Source organism: Oreochromis aureus, linkage group 6 (assembly GCF_013358895.1).
Source record: "Oreochromis aureus strain Israel breed Guangdong linkage group 6, ZZ_aureus, whole genome shotgun sequence".
Classification (NCBI taxonomy): Eukaryota; Metazoa; Chordata; class Actinopteri; order Cichliformes; family Cichlidae; genus Oreochromis; species Oreochromis aureus.
Genome location: NC_052947.1, coordinates 41,725,905 through 41,744,496, shown reverse-complemented (window position 1 = coordinate 41,744,496; position 18,592 = coordinate 41,725,905). Strand labels below are relative to the sequence as shown.

At 48.0% G+C, this 18,592-nt stretch overlaps 1 protein-coding gene across 1 annotated transcript in view; it reads left to right on the top strand.

The window, feature by feature from the left end:
- Window positions 1-8,725: 8,725 nt before the first annotated feature.
- Window positions 8,726-18,592, top strand: part of glra3 (glycine receptor, alpha 3) — a 52,109-nt gene continuing 42,242 nt past the window's right edge. The window contains exon 1 of the mRNA XM_031745437.2: window positions 8,726-8,923. Coding sequence (XP_031601297.1) covers window positions 8,859-8,923 — 65 coding nt within the window. The 5' untranslated portion in view covers window positions 8,726-8,858. The remainder of the gene's footprint in view (window positions 8,924-18,592) is intronic.

Sequence of the window (18,592 nt, the reverse complement as noted above, 5' to 3'; positions counted from 1 at the left end):
TCCTTCTTAGAGAATCCTATTTTCCACACAGGATGATTTCCACAGTAAAAATACACGGTACTAGGAAATCCAGGATAATTTTACTGTGCAGCACACTGACCCCTTTATAACAAATATATCCTGCTTAGCTGCAAAAGTGGATTATCATATACAGTCCCCCAGGAAGCACATCTGTGAAAGAGTCCTCTTTCTAAGCAGCTCACTGACGGTTAATTCCTCTTGCCACCCGGGAAGTGAGACAGGTCAGCATGGACAGACCAGTCTCTTAAATCACCGTCCCAGTAAGACAAACCAAAGCGGGTAAAAAGGCTCAAAGATACCAGGAGACACGCTCTTACTTCTTTCTTTGCTTTTAAAAGATGCAGTGAAGAATTTATCTTATTATCAGTTAATGTCAGAATCAAAATACTTCATTAATCCCAGAGGAAATTATTTGACCACTCCAAGACAGTAAGAGCAGTAATGAATAAATTAAAGAACCAATTAAATAATACAATATATTACAACATATATAAATATCCCAGTAATTAGACAAAACTGGACACACAATGTTGAAGCCTGATTCCATAAAGGACTAGATGCTGTAGTCCCTGATAATGCATTAAATGGCGAGAACCTTGAGGGATGGCTGTTATGAGGAAAGGCAGCCCAGAAACTATACCAGCAGCACACATCGTTGTGTGCCTCAACTTTTGGTCTTTTACCCAGGCTAATCTGCCTTTTTTCCTTGGTTAGGTTTAGGGATTAGAGATCTGATCTAGATTATCATATTAGAATTTGGACACATCGTCAGTAGTGGACCTTGGATTCATCAGGTGTTTCGGCCGTTATCACTAGACACCCTCATCCAAGGAGGCCCTGCCAGGGATGGTCAGGCCCTGGAGTGTGTCACTGGTTTATGTTAACTCGTTATTTCTCTTCTTCTTTCTTCTGTTTAGTTTCCTACAGTTTATTTTCTTCTGTGTATTCACTGCAACTGAGAAATAATACTTACCTCTTTAGCATTTATGGAGCCTAACTTCTTCAAATGGATAGAAATGGTGATAGAGAGAAGTAAGACAAAAGGACAAGATAGGAGAGAGCAGACAGGAGAGCCGGAAGGGGGACACCCGATCTGGCTTCCCACACCTCCCCGCCGGATCGGGCTGTACGCTCTACCTCCCCACTGCCTCCCAGAAAAGGGAAGAAGAGCAGAGGGGAGAAGAGCGAAATATTTTCTCTCGCGGTTAGCTGACTGCCTTAGCTGCCCAGGTGATGTCAGCCCTTTTTAGCCATAGCCAGTGACTGGTCCTCTCAGCAGTGTTAGCTAGTTCTCTTATAGCCTGCCGTTGTGCCTGTCCTCTGATCCCGATCTCTCTAAGCAGCTTTGCTGTTGTACTGGCAACAAAGCCCCTGCACCCAACTTCCACCGGGCACACCTTGATCTTCCAGCCTCTGTCCTCTGCCTCAGCTGCCAAGTTGGCATACCGCAGCTTCTTACACTCAAACGCTTCCTCCCATGGTACCGTCAGCTCAATGACATACGCTAGATTTGGGGAGTTAGACCAAAGGACGAGGTCTGGTCACAGAGTAGTTGTTACGATGTCTGTGGGAAAAATTAACCTCTGATCCAAGTCCACCTGCATCTGCCAATCCCTGGCAACCTTCAGCGGGCCCAGGTCCGGGGTTGAGGGGCTCGTCCTCTGCTTGTCTCCCTCCCGGACAAATGTTGATGAAAACTGACGCTCCTCTTGGTTCGTGAATGGATGAGCGTTGATGGATTTTCTTTTGGACTCAACTTTTTCTGCTAGAGACCTGAGGACCTGTCAGGTGATCAATGATCCACGACATCAGAGCGGATCCACCTACATCTCTGTCAGCTTATCACCCAGCAGGGTCGGCCTGATGGTGTTTAATGCACACACGGTCGAGCAGGTAGACGATGAGTCCTTCCAGGGTCTTCGTGACGTGGAGAGTCAGTGCCACAGGCCTGTAATCCTGGGGGCCACTGGGACATACTGTCTTTGGTACAGGAACGAGGTGTGACATCCTCCACAGCACTGGGACCCTCTGTTTGGACTTTCACAGGAGGTGACGGTGCCATATGGAGAGGGAGAGAGTGGGGTGGCTGTGGACTGCAGGCTGACTACAGGTAAGGCTGTAGGAGGGGTGAGCATTACCTGCAATGCTGAAAAACTTGTTAGCTCTGTCCTCACCGCCCCCAGCTCCTCTGCTGTTGGTTGGCATGAATCCAGTGATGGTCTTCATGCCACTCCACACCTCTCTCATGCTACTCTGCTGAGGTTTCCACCCCAGCTTTCTCCTGAAACTGTCCTTAGCCTCTCTGACCTTGCCCCTCAGTAACCCCTGAACCATTCTCACCTCCTCTCTGTGGCCTGCTCTGAAAGCCTTCTTCTTGTCATTTGGGAGAGCTTTGATGTCCTTGGTCGCCCACTTCTTGTTATTTGGGTAACAATGGACAGTCCAAGCTGGGACAATGGAGCAGAAGGTTATGTAGTCAGTGAGCCCACTGATGTCCTCACTTTGGGGCCCACAGAGTGCCTGACAATAAAAGCATACTTACACAGCAGGAGTGGATTGAAGAGATGAGTTTGTCACTCTGCAAAGTGGAACTCTTCTCAAGTCGTTCAAGTCTAGTTGTGGTTCAAAGTGAACAGATGTCAAATCCTGCAGATTCAATCCAGACCCTCCTTAGTGTGAGGCAACAGTATTAACCACTGCACCACCGTGACGCTTTTACACCATCTACAGATGAGCTCAGCCAACCGCAATGAGACAGAAGCATGGAGATAGAAACACATTCAGGTCCAGCACTCTTGCTCTGCAGTCTCTGTGGACATTTTGCATCTGGAAAATAAAAATGTGTTTGCATTTTTTAAACAACGGTGAGGTTTGCCCTACATGTCTGCTAAACTTAAATGATATCAACAGAAATTAAGTAAACACCAAGCAGCAACTTTCAACTGTAAGGCTTAAAATCTCCCCCATGATGTGACACCTTACTGTGGTGGAGGGAATTGTGTGTCTCAGTGTCCCAGGATCTATGCTGTTGGGGGCCTTTTCTTTTGCTCCTGGTAGGGTCCCATAAGGTCATTTGAACCTGGGTGAACCCCTTTGAGAGGAAGGAACGCAGGGGACCAGGACAGCATTACCAGGGTGTAACCAGGTCTGCGGAGGGAGCTCGAGGGAGAGCGTCTGGTGCCTGAGGCGTAGCCCGACTGGGTGAAGCCTGAAGAGGAGGCATGGGCCCACCCTACTGTAAGCCCACCACCCACAGGGCATGCCGTAAGTGTTGAGTGCAATTTCTGTTGGGCGGTAGTCAGGGGCGGAGGCCCTGGAGTCCTGCAGCCCAGCTATGGAGGCAAGCAAATGGGACAATGAAAAGAGGCTGAGTTAGTACGCAGGGCTGAGAAATAGTCAAGCTCACCTCAACGCACAGCTCGGGCTCTGGAGCCAGACTCCTGGAGGGGGGATAGACGCCACTCCAATCATAAGTATCCCCTTGGCTTGTTGCCTGTATCCTAAGTTTTACCCAGTATAGTTAGTGAGCGAAATGTGGCTCAGGTGGTGGCTGAAGAAAAAACTCAGGTGTGGGAGGAGTTCGGTGAGACCATGAAATAAGGCTTTCAATCCGCCTCAAAGGGATTCTGGCAAACTGTCAGGTGAGAAGAGCTCCAAAAAGTGAGAGCTCCATTTTTGGAGAGTGTCAGTTAGTGGGTATCTGTCACTGTTGCATGCAGCATTACTGTGTCATCCAATAGGGTTTAGAATAGGCAGTGATGCATAATCTTGAGGCACTGGATGACATCATAGAGGTTACGTCCATCCTTTATATACAGTCTGTTATAAACGTGAATGCATTTTGATTAAGGTGGTTAAGGTCTCTAATGTTCCCAAAAATGACTTTTCGACCATATGAAGATAATAATAATGTGGCTGTGGCTCAGGTGGTAGAGCAGATCAGTTACTGATCGGAAGGTTGGTGGTTCGATCCTAGGCTTCCCCAGTCTGCATGTCAAGTGTCCTTGGGCAAGATACTAACCCCAAATTGCCCTCCGATGCATTCATCGGAGTGTGAATGTGTGTGAATGTAGTTATAGTTTGCACTTGCGTTTAGAAGTGCTTGCATGAATGGGTGAATGAGGCATGTTGTATGCAGCGCTTTGAGTACTCCGGGAGAGTAGAAAAGCGCTATATAAGAATCAGTCCATTTACCATTTACCATAATAATGGAATGGATTTATATAGCGCTTTTCAAGGCACCCAAAGCGCTTTACAACGCCATTATTCATTCACGCTCACATTCATACGCTGGTAGAGGCAAGCTACAGTTGTAGCCACAGCTGCCCTGGGGCAGACTGACAGAGGCGAGGCTGCCATATCACGCCATCGGCCATCTGGCCAACACCAGTAGGCGGTAGGGTAAAGTGTCTTGCCCAAGGACACAACGACCAGGACAGAAAGGCCGGGGATCGAACCGGCGACCTTCCAGTTACAGGCGCGCTTCCCAACCCCCCCTGAGCCACGGTCGCCCCTAAGATATAAATGTGCCCCTTTTCCATAATAATCGACTCGCCACGACTCGACTTGGATCGACTGGTTTTCCATTACAATCGAGTACCACCTAATGGAACTCGTCGTTATAGCAACAGGGCTGAGTGCCCTGTGATGTAATTAGTGTGCGACATGAACACTACAACAAAGGTGGACGTGGACGCAACGATGTACCTGCTGCTATGTCTGTGGCATTCCCAGGTGTCCCATTCTCGTTCCCGGGTTTCAAAAAATGATTGATTTTCATGAATGAGACGCTCTCATCAAGTGGCCCCACCTACAGCCAATCGGTGGCCTTCAGTCTGTTGACGTCATATTTTGGGATCCCCTCGGATCACTTGGAACCCTGAGCAGGCACTAAAACTGCACCTGGTACTATGAGCTAATGGAAAAGGGGCTTCAGTGGTCATGGCTGATTTATGTTTAGGGACAAAAAAAATCCTGCTTTGTTGTTTAATGTTTGGCGGATGCGGACGACAGAAGAGCTTTTGTTTCATATTAACAACCTTTTAAGCAAACCCCTCAGTACGCAGATCCAGCTCTGTAAATTAATAATAGTATTGTTCTAATTTAGGAAGATGCTTTTTGACAGGTTTGGGAAATGGAAGCCCTCCGGCTACGACCGGTCGGTCTCCTTCTATTTGCTCTGAGGCGAAAAGATGAAGTGACGCCTGTGATGTCTTCAGAGGCAGATTAAGGTTAGTCAGAATCGCCTGCAGCGGCTCCACCTGCTTTGACGCGCTCAAAGGCTGTTTGTCTTTCCAGACTATAGTACATCGTTTATTTATTTGAATGTGTGAGGCAACCGCTCATGATGACTGTTTATTAATGAGGAGCATTAATAATAAAGAGCTGCGAGCATGTTGGGCTGTGATGGGTGAAGGAGGAGAAACCACAGGGCAGAGGAGTGTGTTTGAGACGGGAGGCGTAGCCTTCGATTTGTTCAACATTTCACTGTCAGATGGAGAATGGCCTCAATGAGGGTCGTCCCTCCCTCAGAGGAAGGTCACCTCTGCGCACACTGAGTGCATGAAGCGCCGGATGTTTGCTGTTTGTCTGTCTAACAGATCGTGACTGCTTTTCACTTCTGGCCGATCCTTCACAGATACGCCCACAGAGGATAGCGATTATCATTCATGTGATACTGTAATATGGCTGATTGGTGGCACAACACCACCCTGATGAGCACAGTGAGGATTTAGAACCGCTCAGGCAGAGGCGAGCCTCGAGCACGGAATGATTGAAAACCAAAGGATGGCAAAATTTCAGGTGTACCTTATTTAATAAAACAAACATATATGCACATGTTGAATGCAGAGTCAGCTGTTATGCATTGCTGCCACAGAGGAACCTGAGAGGACCCACTGATAGCAGGAGATCCTCCTGCACCAAGCAGCATGGTGGTGCAGGACCAATCATACACCGTCAGTGGCTGGTCAGGCTGTTCCTGTATATGGAGCAGGTTTCTGTACATTCACCATTTACACACTGAGTTCACTGACAGCTGACAGACTCTTCTCTGCTATTTAATCTGCTGTAAGCACGCAGACTGGAGGACGGCAGAAGACGAGCTGCCCGGCCTGACTGAGCAAGATGTCTTCATATTCCATCCATAAAATCCACTCATGATGTCGCTCTGCAGGTGAACTCTGGACAGTCGGGGACTCTAGCTCTTGTTTATCACCACCAGTGGGTCGCTCTGACCAGCAGTGATCTCACAGCTCCGTCACGCCGTGTGCTGTTTGTGCTCCATTAGGCTCAAAGCACAGCGAGGCCTTAAAAAAAATACATGACAAAATATAAAATAACATTCAACAGTGTAGATACTCTGAAACATGAGTCAGATGGAAAACTGGTACAAAAATATGTTTTTTGGAAGGTGCAAGAAAGAACACATGTGCTTCTGCATATATGTTTCTATGTATGTATGCAAATATGTAAACAAAACAAAAGCACAGATTTATGAAAACATAAACAGGAAGTAACAGTGTGGGCTGAGTTTAAATAAGAGTGTGCTTCTTCCTGCTTCTCTTGTTAAAATATTTAATACTTATTGTTATTATTATTATTAATATTATTATTATTAGTGTAGTTCTGTTTGGTGTGTAGATGTGAAATCATACTCTGCTCTGGTCGTAAAGAAGCAGGATTTTTGTATTTACACCTAAAAACAAAAAGATTTGACGTCTTTTATTTGACATATGCTGGAAACAGAGCTGCACGCTCTGTGTGTGTGTGTGTGTGTGTGTGTGTGTGTGTGTGTGTGTGTGTGTGTGTGTGTGTGTGTGTGTGAGAGAGAGAGAGAGAGAGAGAGAGAGAGAGAGAGAGAGCTTCAGACGAGATCACATGATCGTCGGAGAGTCCGGTCTTCCACTGGCTGTAATCAGCTGCACGGACTCGCTGCTGCGCTGCGCATCCTTCGGGATGTTTACCATGAGAACGGGGGGGGGGTGTTCTGAGGGGGCCGGCGGCTCCAGCCACAATGATTTGACTTTTATTGAGCTCCTGGCGACGCTATAAAAAGTTCTTGGTGATGTAAAGGATGTGTCTGACAGGCTGCAGTCATCCATGATAGATGTGGTGAAAGTGGAGTGGGATCAGTCCAGGTACTGACATGACGTGAGCTTTGCGTGTCCATGTTTCTGACTGTGATTCTGCTGTGCAAAAGCAGAATCTTTTAAGAAAACAGCGTTTTTCTCCTTTACTTTCTCAAACTGAATGAAGTGAAAACACGAGCTGGATTCAGCCATCATGGCTGTTGAGTTTTTTGGAAGTAAAAGAAGCGTAGCACACGCACTGAAAGGCGAAGCCTCAACCCTGTAATCATCTTAATGACCAGCAGGAGGCGACTTGCTGGATCGTAAACCCGTGTCTATGAAGTCACTGCTCTGTGCACACGTTCCTGATGGGTTTATGGTCTCAAGATAATTTCATGCTGAACAAAACATGTTCGGTTTGGAAATTCAGTGTCATTAGAGCCTAAAAGGAGAATAAAGGCTCACCTGTGAGCATGAAGAGGCCTCTGACCCCTCACTCGAAGGTAAAGCGTGCTGTGGTGCTGCACAGATGCTGAGAGAACCGGGGGCAGGGACCATGTGATGAAGGGGCAGGTCAAAAGAGTGCGTTAAAAGTGTCACCGCGCTGATGTCTAATTCATACACATTAGTGTGAACATGATGATGAGTGCCTGAAAGATGTTCTCGCTTTCAGCACCTTCATCATCCCATCAGTGTCACATGTGCACGTGCGGCGCAGAGCGAGGAGTCAGCCACGTTCTGGGTCGTTCAGTCAGCTCAGGAAATGAATGGAAGCAGCAGCAGCAGGAGGAGGAGGAGTGGAGGTACCGCCATCAAAGCTGAGGCTTCAGTGTTCCCACCCACTCCTCAGGTAACCTGGGTGTTACCAGTGTTCAGCATCCAGGACAAAACCATTCCCAACAACATCCCAAGTAGTCTGCCACACCTAAAGCACACCTGTAGATTCATCCACCCAGGCTCCGCTACAAGCGTGACATCACCTGAACCTCTGATGACCTCATGAGGAAATAAAAAAAACTTTAATACCGCCACATGTTAAAATCATGTTTATTATTCCTGCAGCTGAAACTTCACACGTGAAGTCATAACTGAGGGATTATCACCATGGCCTCCATGGAGTGCACGGGAGCACCGTGCTCCACACAGCCGCCAATCACAGACACATGTGGTCCTCCAAACTCCTGCTCAGCAGAGCAGAAAGACGAGGAACCAGAGACAGATGGAGCCAGGAGAAGAGGAGGAGGGCAGGATGAGGAGGAGCAGAAGCAGGGCAGGAGGGGAGGAGGACAGGAGGAGGAAGAGGACAAGAGGGGAGGAGGTGGAGAGGAGGACCAGGGCAGGAGGAATAGAGGAGGAGGAAGAGGAGAGGAGGGCGGGAGGAAGAGGAGGGCAGGAGGAGCAGAGGGAGGGGGTGTATACACATGCAGGCGGAGATGAGAGCGGTAAAGACGCCACTCTGGCTGCAGCTCACGGGCTCCTGGTGTCAGACACGATTGGTTGAGCTGCCTGCCACTCACGCCAATCCGGGGCGGGGGGCGGGGCTTGGTGCCCAGTGCCTCACGAGGGCACAGAACGAGCCCAGAGCGGGTCTGCACAGCTGCGCGCGCTGTCCGCGGTGATGGGAGCCAGCGGAGCGCGCTCCGTTTCTCCGGCATGTGCGTGAGCTTTCCCCCGCGTGCCGTGTGAGCACAGTTGGAGCGCGAGCGCTGTTCGCGGTGCTGAAAGCATCCAGAGGCGCGAGGACAGCAGCGCGAGGCTCTGACCGGCATGAGGAGGAGGACGCTGTCCGCGGCGGGCTGCCTGCTCGCGTGGAGGGTAGTGCTGCTGCTCAGGTACGACCCCCAACCCCCCCTTACCTGTGTGTGAGGCAGGCTGAGGACTTCCTGTTGGAGTCACAGGTGCTTCAGGATGGAGCTGAACTTCAAACTGTGTTTGAAATGTTCATGAGTGAGAAACGTGGCAGCTAATGCTTTAATTTTAATGTTTTTATTCTATTTCATTTATTTTATTTTATTTTATTTTTATCACTGATATTTTGTGTGAAGCCTCCTCGGTATAATTTGTTGCCGTACCTGGGATCAGGGTTATCAGTGATGGCGTGGGCAGAATGACCCTCGCCTCCGCTGGCGCCTATGTGTCACGTGACGCCTGACTGATTGAGGAGCCAGGAGTGGCTGAGCACGTGCGCGTGATGAAGCAGCTGTTAGTCCTGTAGTGTGTCAAACACAGGAGTGCTGCAGTTAAACAGCTTTAATCACCTGCACAGGTGAAGTCGTTAATGATTAGTAATAACTGGTTCCTGTTGTGGTGTCTGCTGTGGAGGCAGCAGTCAAGGCTGCTCCCTCTCAGACGCTCCTCACTCAGGAGGCGTCCAGGTCAGATGCCCGGGACGCCTCAGCCTTGACGACGCTCTGAGGGTGAAAACGTGTCGCTCATATCAGATTTCATTGATGTGGTCAGTCAGCAGAGCTGGTGGTGATAAGTGGGGGCAGACCAGCAGGTCCAGCTGTTAGTCCCAGCCTGCGTCCTCCCCTCGTTCATGAACCCCAAACACTTGAACTCCTCGTCTTAGAGCAGCGGCGTCAGACTGGGAGGTGCTGATCCTCATCGCAGCCGCTTCACACGCAGAGCTGCAAACTGTGATCAATCTAACAAAACCATGTCAAAAAGCAGACGTGGCGCCCTGACTCGCTCCGCCCCTTCACTGAGCCTAAAATTCTGTCCAGAAAATCTCACAGTTACTGTTTTAATCTGCAAGGGAGCGATGGCAGGCTGCTCGGGGCTGACGTGAACTTCTTATCTGCGTGTCTGTATCTATACGGTCTGTGTGATGGCCTCTTTACCGTCCTGTGGTGTGAACATGTGTAAACGTGCTCGTCACTGGCTGAGCCCACGATCATGTGACCACATCTCTGAGTCACACTTGCAGGGATCAGAGCGCACACTCGAGAGGCAGCTGTGGGACAAATGACTCCTTTAATAGGATGCAGTTTGATTCTGCTTCACAGTTTGTTCACTTCCTGTTTGGATAATTATGCACAATGATCAATATCACCAAACAGTAATGTGACTGATCGTGACCCGGCATAACTCTGAGGGGCAGCCTCAGAGTCTCACCAACTGGGTCAGTCCTTCAGCTCCAGCGTGACTCGTTAAACTCTCTCATCATTCAGTCCCAGTTAGTTTCCAGCCAATCCGCTGACAGCACGCGCTCACAGGCCATCCTCGCTCTGCAGGAAGTGCTCCTGAATGAAATGTCGCTCACACAGAGAGAGAGGTCTGTCCGAGGGAAATAAAGTCAGAAGAGTGTTCAGAAGCTTGAGCCGTCGGTGCTCTGATGGCTTCCTTTCAGCCAGCCTCGGCTCAGCGACGTCGGTGGAGAAGCAGAAACATCCTGATCGCCGGCAGCCTCAACAATAGAGCTCAGGGAACGAGCTCACGTTCAGCTTTCAGTGCTGCGCTTTGACAGATGTGTCAGCAGCGTGGCTGCATGAGGAGCTCAGTTTATTTGCTTTTTCACTTATTTAAAGACCGAAGGACTGGTCCTGGATCAGTGTCCAGGTTTGCTGTAGGCCGGCACGTAACCCTCACATATTTATGACTTTGAGTCTTTACTGGTGATTCTTCATTTTTATTGATTTCTTGTAAGTTTACACCTTTAATCTCAGCTCATTATCCCCTTCCTCCATCTCTCTCTCTCGATGTAAGGAGTCAAACTTTTGTTTAAACCTGTTGAGCCTGAAGATCGACGAGTCTGGAAAACTGGGATCAGTGTCTGAAGTGTCACATGATCACGGTGAGGACCGGAACAACCCTCAGACAGGAAATAAAATATTCACATTGAGTTTATTCTGACTGAAATCGAGTAAATGCAAACTGAAGGTTAGAGCCACATTTAAGGTGTCAGAGTCACACCAACATCTAAAAACCATTCCACCTTAAAAGTGGGTGAAAGCTGGCACGCTGCCTCCTTTCAGCCTCTTTTCCTTTGGTCGTCTTATTTAAATTACCCCGTTTTTACAAACTCAGTGTTTCCTGTGGTTGTTTCAGATTAAAAGCTTCTCTGTGTTTCACATATTTTTCTTAATAAGGCTTTTATTGTGAAACATTTAAAGAGACATGTCAAAAACTCAAAGCGGTTTTAACTTCAAGAGATATCAGAATACACGGGCTGATGAGCGGGGCAGTGGTTATAGAAAGAGGAAGAGGAGGACGTTGAAGCTTTAATCTTTAAAGTCAATCTAAGATTGAATCATGCGGTCGGTTTGCCTATACTGGACTAATGTGTGCAAACTGGGCCTGAGGTCACACAGCTTTGGGAATGAGCCACGACTCAGCTGTGGCTGATGCACTGACGCTCGTTCAGCAGCTCGTACAGCCTCCTGTAGCAGCAATAACCTAAAGTAACGGTTTTACTCAATGACTCTCACGTGGACACAGATTTTCACCCACACGTCTTCACAGCGTTGCTTCAGTTCATTGAAGTTGATGCACGGCTGTCTGAGGGTCACACACTGAGGTCTGGACTGGACCGTCGCAGCAGCTCGATTCTCTGTGATCCTTTATGGACAAACACCTGCAAACGTCAGCCGTGCTGTCGTGTTCTTCCCAGAGAGAAGAGGCTTTCTCCTGCAGCCCTTCCAAACGAGCTGTGAACTTTAACCTGTAGCGTGCTAACTGAGGCCTGTAGAGTCTGAGCTGGAGCTCTTTGGCACGATTGCAGCGTTTTGTAAACACATCAGAATGATGCAGAGCTGCAAACTGCCAAAGCTTCTGCTTTTAAAGCTTTGCTCACTGTTCTGCCTGGCTGGTCCTCACCCTCCCTATGGAAGCTGTGAGGATGACTGCTGTTTCACGTGACTGGATAAAGGATATAATGAATATCACATGACTGATATTGGTGTAACTGTAGCTACTGGTTCTGGTGGATCCTGTGGATTTACAGTTGATCTGCCTTCTGCGATGTGAAACTTGAGGCTCATGAGATTTTGTCTCTGAAACCACAAATAGTTTCTGTAAAGTCAGGCTGAGGCCGACTGATACTAAAACGATTTCCTGTTCTGTCACGTCGACTCTTCCTCCTCCCGCAGCCTCTCATCCTTTATTAATGAGCCAACTTTTAGATGGAGATACTCTTCTCTGCATTTTTTATTTTCTGCTCTGGAATGAAAACAATGGCGGTTTCCCAAAAGTTTGAGCGAGCTGTGCATAAAAGGCTGAACACAGGAGATCAAAGCTGCGGTAAATCTTCTTACAGGGTCACGGATGGATTCAGAGACAAAGTTTAACAGGCTTACGGTCTGTCATTCAAGAGCGCTGGATGGGCCGTCGCTCCTGCTTAATACCCAAAGGTCTGCTTTGTCTTTTTCCCTCCCAAATATTGCACAACAGACGCTGAAATATTAGAGCACGTTTTCCTACCTTCACCATCTCTGTGAGCGACCAAGGGGAACACTTCACACTGACATGTCCACTACTGTAAAGGCTGTTTCAGGGAATTGAGTAGCATTTTCCTTAATTTCCATAATTTTCCTGCATAATGTAGTAAACATGTAGACTCCAGCAGACTCTTTAATGTTTCAGTACTCGCTGCTGCCTCCGTGCTCCGTTACAAGGCTCCGTGAGCCTCGGTGCTTTGCTTTGGTCACAATGACTTTTTCAGCACTCCAAGTGTTTCATGCAAATACTGGAAAAGAAACGTCCATCTTTTCCAAGAGATGCACAGACATCTGATAACTTTGCATACATGGATGAAAAGGACGGAGGTCACGGTGGCCTAAACACTAATACGAACACAGGAAGCCATCATATAATTTCAGTCCAGCTGTCGGGAAGAATGACATTAAAACAGCTGTTCTGTGTTATTTTGACAGTGACAGTGTGTCGCTGTTCCTCTGACTCACAGCCTGTATATAAACACGGATGACGCGTCACTGCTTTACATTAGTGAGGCCTAAATATGATGGAAATGGGCCCTGTCATCTCACACTGGGGAAGTCGAGCCTATAAAAACCCACAGAGTTAACTAACAAACTGCAGCCGCCTCCCAGACGCCAAGAACACAGCAGAACGTCCACGGCAGGGCGACGCTCACATTATTATTAACTGAACTGTAAAAATACTGATGTGAAAAAAGCTAATAAGAAGAAATTATGTTAGGGAACATTTAAGGTGCATTATATTTTTAGTGTCATGAGGCGTGTTTTAAAACCTTCCCCGATTCCAAAACCCTCCACACCTCTGAACTTCTTCCACTACGACCCGTGTTGCTTCAGTTCAGCTTCAGTGTCATTTGGGGAGAAAGGATAAACTCTGTAGGAAGGAGTGGGTTTGATTGTGGGTGAAGATCATGTTGGCGTGGCCAAAAACCCCAGAAACTGTCAGGGGGGGTGGATACTGCTGACTCTGGCCACATCCTCGTCCTTCAGCCTTTGACACCGTTCCCCACACCATCCTTCAACTTGCTCACCACCCACTGTGGTTACTGCAGTGGGTCCTGTTTGGGTTTTGCACCAGAGCCCTGGAGAGGCTCCAGAACTCAGCTGCCAGGTTTCCAACATGCACTCAGCTCTGGGGTCACGTCACCCCCACCCTGACGGATCTCCACTGACTTGTGGTCAAGTCACCACATCACATATACGACCCTTCTGCTCACTTATAAATCCGTCAGCGACCCAGGCCTCAGCAGCTGTCTGATCTGCTGCACCTGTACACGCAGTCCTCTGCCATGGGTCTGCTTCCTGTCCCATCCACAGAGCCTTCAGTGGGGCGGCCCCCACCCACTGGATCTGGAGCCAGCCGAGCTCCAAAACGCCTCATCACTGGACTCAAAACTCACCTCTTCCACAAAACGTTCAGACCTTGTTGGTTATTCATTCATAAATTGTAGTTGGCCCTAACTAAACAAATCTAAGTTATGATGATGATGGTGATGGTGATGGCACTACCTTTCAGCTGAATCTTCTCCTGCAGATGTTACAGTAGAATCAGCGCTGATGTTCAAACACGGGTGACGAGGAGTTCGTCCGTGTGCGCTCTCAACCTGCTGAGTTTGTGGTGTCAGTAACTAGTCTGAAGTTTTAATGGATACAACATGTTGGTCATTTTGGTCCCACTGAAGTCAACAAGCCAATAAAGCAGAATATTTACTACCGTAATGCAGTAGTGCTTCTTCGGGAGCTTCTCCGTCCAGTTTAAGAAAACGGCCTCAGGACTCAGATCGGACCTCACTAACGTGTGATCGACTCTTCAGGCAGCTTCTGAAATGCAGAAGTGGTGCAAAGCTGCACGAGGAGAAGACCTTAAAGGGGAGCTTGGCCAAATTTCATGTTTTTGTTAGCTGAGCTACAGGACACGATGACTGTCCTGAATGATTCCTAGGTTCCTACTTCAGATTTCGTCCATCATCATACCCCGTGGAAATGTCAAGTTTATTTACGCTTCTTCTGACTTTATATTTTTCTCCCTTAAACATGCTTCTTAATATGTACTTTATACTTGCTTCAAAGACTGCTCTAAGTGTACATACGGAAACATGTCATGGCGGTTTATGTCAGCCCAAGGAGGATGTCACAGGAAAGTAGTCGACACTCCAGAAACCATTCCCGAGGCTCCACGTCGGGTTATCTCTTGCATTAGCACGGGGGAATTAAAGCAGAGCTACTTCATGAAGTCGGTGTTTATCTCCCATTTCACAGCTCCTGGGAGTTCATAATTCAACAGTCCAGCTACAAAGATGCAAATATACACAGATACAAAATGAGATCATCTGAGCGTAGATGGCACCAAACATGATGAAACATATTTCACCTGCTGACGTGCTGCAGAAAACGCTGCTCCCAGCTTTTAATGCGTTTCCTGTTAATCAGAGAGCAGCTGTCATGATTACATTAATGAAAAACACGAAGGAGCACATCCTGCCAGTGGTCGACGTTGGTCTGTTGTGTCAGCTTAGCTTTGTGCAAATAGACCGTTTAAAGACTTCTTTGTGTCTGTGGCTAAAAAACGTCACTGCCGTCCCATTTTATGATCAATGCAACTGCAGTAAATATAATACTCAGCATCAGGATGCATATTCAGACGTGAAGCACACATTCACATGTCGTCAGCGCATGTCTGAAAGAGGCACAGGTTACCTTAGAGGTGATGCAGAAGCTCCTTGAAGTTTTAGGATGGCTCCAAAAGCTGCAGTAGCAGCTGAGCGTGTGCAGGAGGGATTGTCTGGTTGTTGAGTCGTGTTTTGTGCAAAGGAAGCTTGTTTCCTGTGCCCTGACTTGCTGTTACCCACAGTCTGTGGACGAGGGTAGAGAGGAGAGCGCCCAGTGAATTTACTGCTTCGTGCTCAGCTCTCGCCTCATCACAGCAGACTGCTCAGTGCACACGGGATTGTTGGCAATGTCAGAGAATCAATATCAGACAGTTTAGTGACCTTTGAACTAGCCCACCCCACATGCTCACATTACAGTCGATGCATTGGGTGAAATTATGGGCTCCCTGAGGATGGTGCTACGTGTGGACTAGAGGAACCGGGGATTGAACCGCTGACCTTCTGATTGGTAGATAACCCGTGGGTCATGACCCAGCTACAGTGAGTGAAACTGGGGGAATAAACGGAGACACAACCCACCGGTGATTACAGGGACCTGGATCATGTCCCGAGTGTGGGGTATAACTGTGAAAAACGTGTGTCCGTGGCCCCGGTGCTGCGCTGCATGATAAATATGACTGAAACAACACTTGTTACTGCTGAAGGAAACATGTGGAAGTTAAGTGGTGCTGCGGCTGGTTGTGTGTACGTGGTGACGGGGGCGGGCGGCGGGAGGGGGCGGTCTCTACGCTAAGTGAACATTTGGCCGGGGGCAGCAGTCGACCCCGTCCCTGTCACGGCACCGGGCTGTCCTCGCTGTAATGCCAGAAAAGACCCCAGGGGGAGCTGCAGAACGTACGCGTTCATCTAGCAGCTAATTAGTATGAACAAGTTCTACAGCGGCAAACGGACCAGAGAGGCTTCAAATTAACACGAGAGACACGAAGAGAGGAGCGTAGGCGGGAACCGTTTTCACCTCACAGCGGGGTCAAGTGTCTGCAGACGCCTCGGTTCACAATCACGTCAGACCGGCTCTGTGGGCGTGACGCCCGAGTGACGAGAAGGCCAGACGCAAAAACGAGAAAGAGGAACGCATGCTTTTGCGCCGTCTCCCCCAAAACAAACTGAGGTGAGTCACATGACTCAGTAAGCCCCTCCTCCTGGTTCATCCAATATTTATTGACACACTCATTGACTGACACCAAACTAACCAATGTTTTTATTAAAAAAGTCCATTTCTAAGTGACCGTGTGTGACGAGCTCATCCCTGCCACAGCTGCTGACCTTTAATGACTTTTATAGAAAAATGAATAATTCCTTTTCAGAGAGAATGAATGTGTTTATCAAGAACAGGGGAAATATGACGCCTCAGCCAGATAACGCAGAGCTCACAGGGTTTACATCACACTGGGCAGTTATCAGGATGTTTAGTAATGCACCTCTGGAGTAGAGCGCCTCACAGTTTAAAATATTAACCAACCAGATGTGGCTTTGCTGGTATTGCTACTAGAAAGAGGCGGCGTGGCTGGGAGGTTTGAGGACGGTGTACGATGGCGGCTGTAACACAGAAACACGCTCCTCGAGCACCGGCAGGTTCATGATTATTAGAGGATGAGCTCTAATGTTGCATGAATACTGTAGTGGTGCTTATCAACGTCAGTGCTCAGAGGCCAGCCCTCCAGAGGAGCCAATCCAGCTGTTCGCACTGCGGTGGGCGGGTCAGAAATAGCCTGCAGCTGTGGTAAATGACAGGGCCATGAAGAGCCTGCAGTGATGATCAGATATTCAGAATCTGAAGAGCAGTGCTGGCAGAGCTGAAGAACCAGCTGACTGTACACAGAAGTGCTAAAATAATGGGCCACTGGCAGACGCCATAATTAAGTCATGTGCAGGTGAAGCAGAAGACAGACATGCATTCATATTTCAGGCCGAACATCAGGCCCAGTTTGTTTGTTCCTCGGCCACAGCAGGAAGTCATCCGTGCAGGATGGGTGTTGTTCTGCTCGGACGTCGGCTGCGTCTCTGCTGAAGTGCAGGAGACACCCACAGAAGTGATTTCTGGTGTTTGCAGCACCTGCCTGATGTCAGCAGCAGCTACACGGCACTAAATCGTTTCTAAACCCTCGACTGGTTTCAGCGACATGATAACAAAGAGTCTGATGACCACGCTTTGAGCTCGGGTTGGCTCAGGTCAGAGACGCGGTGAACACATCAGCAGGAAGTTAGAAATTAAAGCTTGATGCTTAACTTTCCGAGTGTTTTGTGGTAAACTCAGGACGCAAGATGGCGTGGAGCGCTCAGAGTTTAAAGGGCCGCGTGTTGATCTGGGTCCGTACTCTGAGTGGCGTCTCTGTGAGTGCCGCTGTCCCTGCTTTTATGTTTAATGCACTCTTTGTCCTTCTTTTTCAAACCAAAGCACTCTGCCTTCATTTCTTCTGCTCCCTCTGCTCGTCTTTATGTTTGAAGTATCACTGCTCAGGACACGCGCGTCCTTTCTCCTCCTCTCTGATGGTTCCTGTCGTCTTTGTTGGATGAGCTGTTTTTGTTCACCATGGTCAGCGTTAGCCTCGCTGTGTTTCTCTGACACCTGTTTTTACTTCCTGTCTTTATGCAACCCTCTGGGTGTGAGACCGCCTGAAGAGGCAGCGAAGTGAGCAAATATAATGTGGAGTGCCGGGTAATAAATAAACTTTATTCATATGCCACCAAGTCACAGCAGCAGTTGCCTCAGAGCGCTTTATATGGTAACGTGGAGACCCGACAGTAATACCAAATGGGATAAACACAGAACTGAAAGGCTTGCTGTAGCAGGCTGTGAATGTGGGATCGACTCACGCTTCATGTGGACACCACAGGAACTGCAGATTTAAATTCAGGACTTGTTTTGTACGTTTAGCTGTTGGGTGAAAATGTGACTCGGACTGAGATTTTATCAAAACATGATTTTTTTTATTTAACTAAAATATCAAATAACATGACTGCATCACACTCACAGCAAAGTTAGATTTAAGGTGCTCGCAGCACACTGAGAGATTATTATTAGCTTCACTGTTTCGGGCTCATTTTAAATATGCTTTATGAAAAGTTCTTAAAGCATAGTGGTGACATTTAGTTATGGTGACATTTAATTATTACCCAATAATTAAATGTCACTGTATTTTAGCTGACATTATGATGTAATTAAATTTACCTACAAATCCTCACCTGTAGGTTCACTAATATAATCAGATAACAATCCAACATTTACAGGACAGAAAGAAGCAATAATGATAAAGAAATAATTCTACTGTAAGTAGTTTTAAGTAGCGTGGCCCCGCCCCTCCCTGAGCCTGGGTCTGTCAGAGGTTTCTTCCTGTTAAAAGGGAGTTTTTCCTTCCCACTGTCGCCAAAGTGCTTGCTCATAGGGGGTCATATG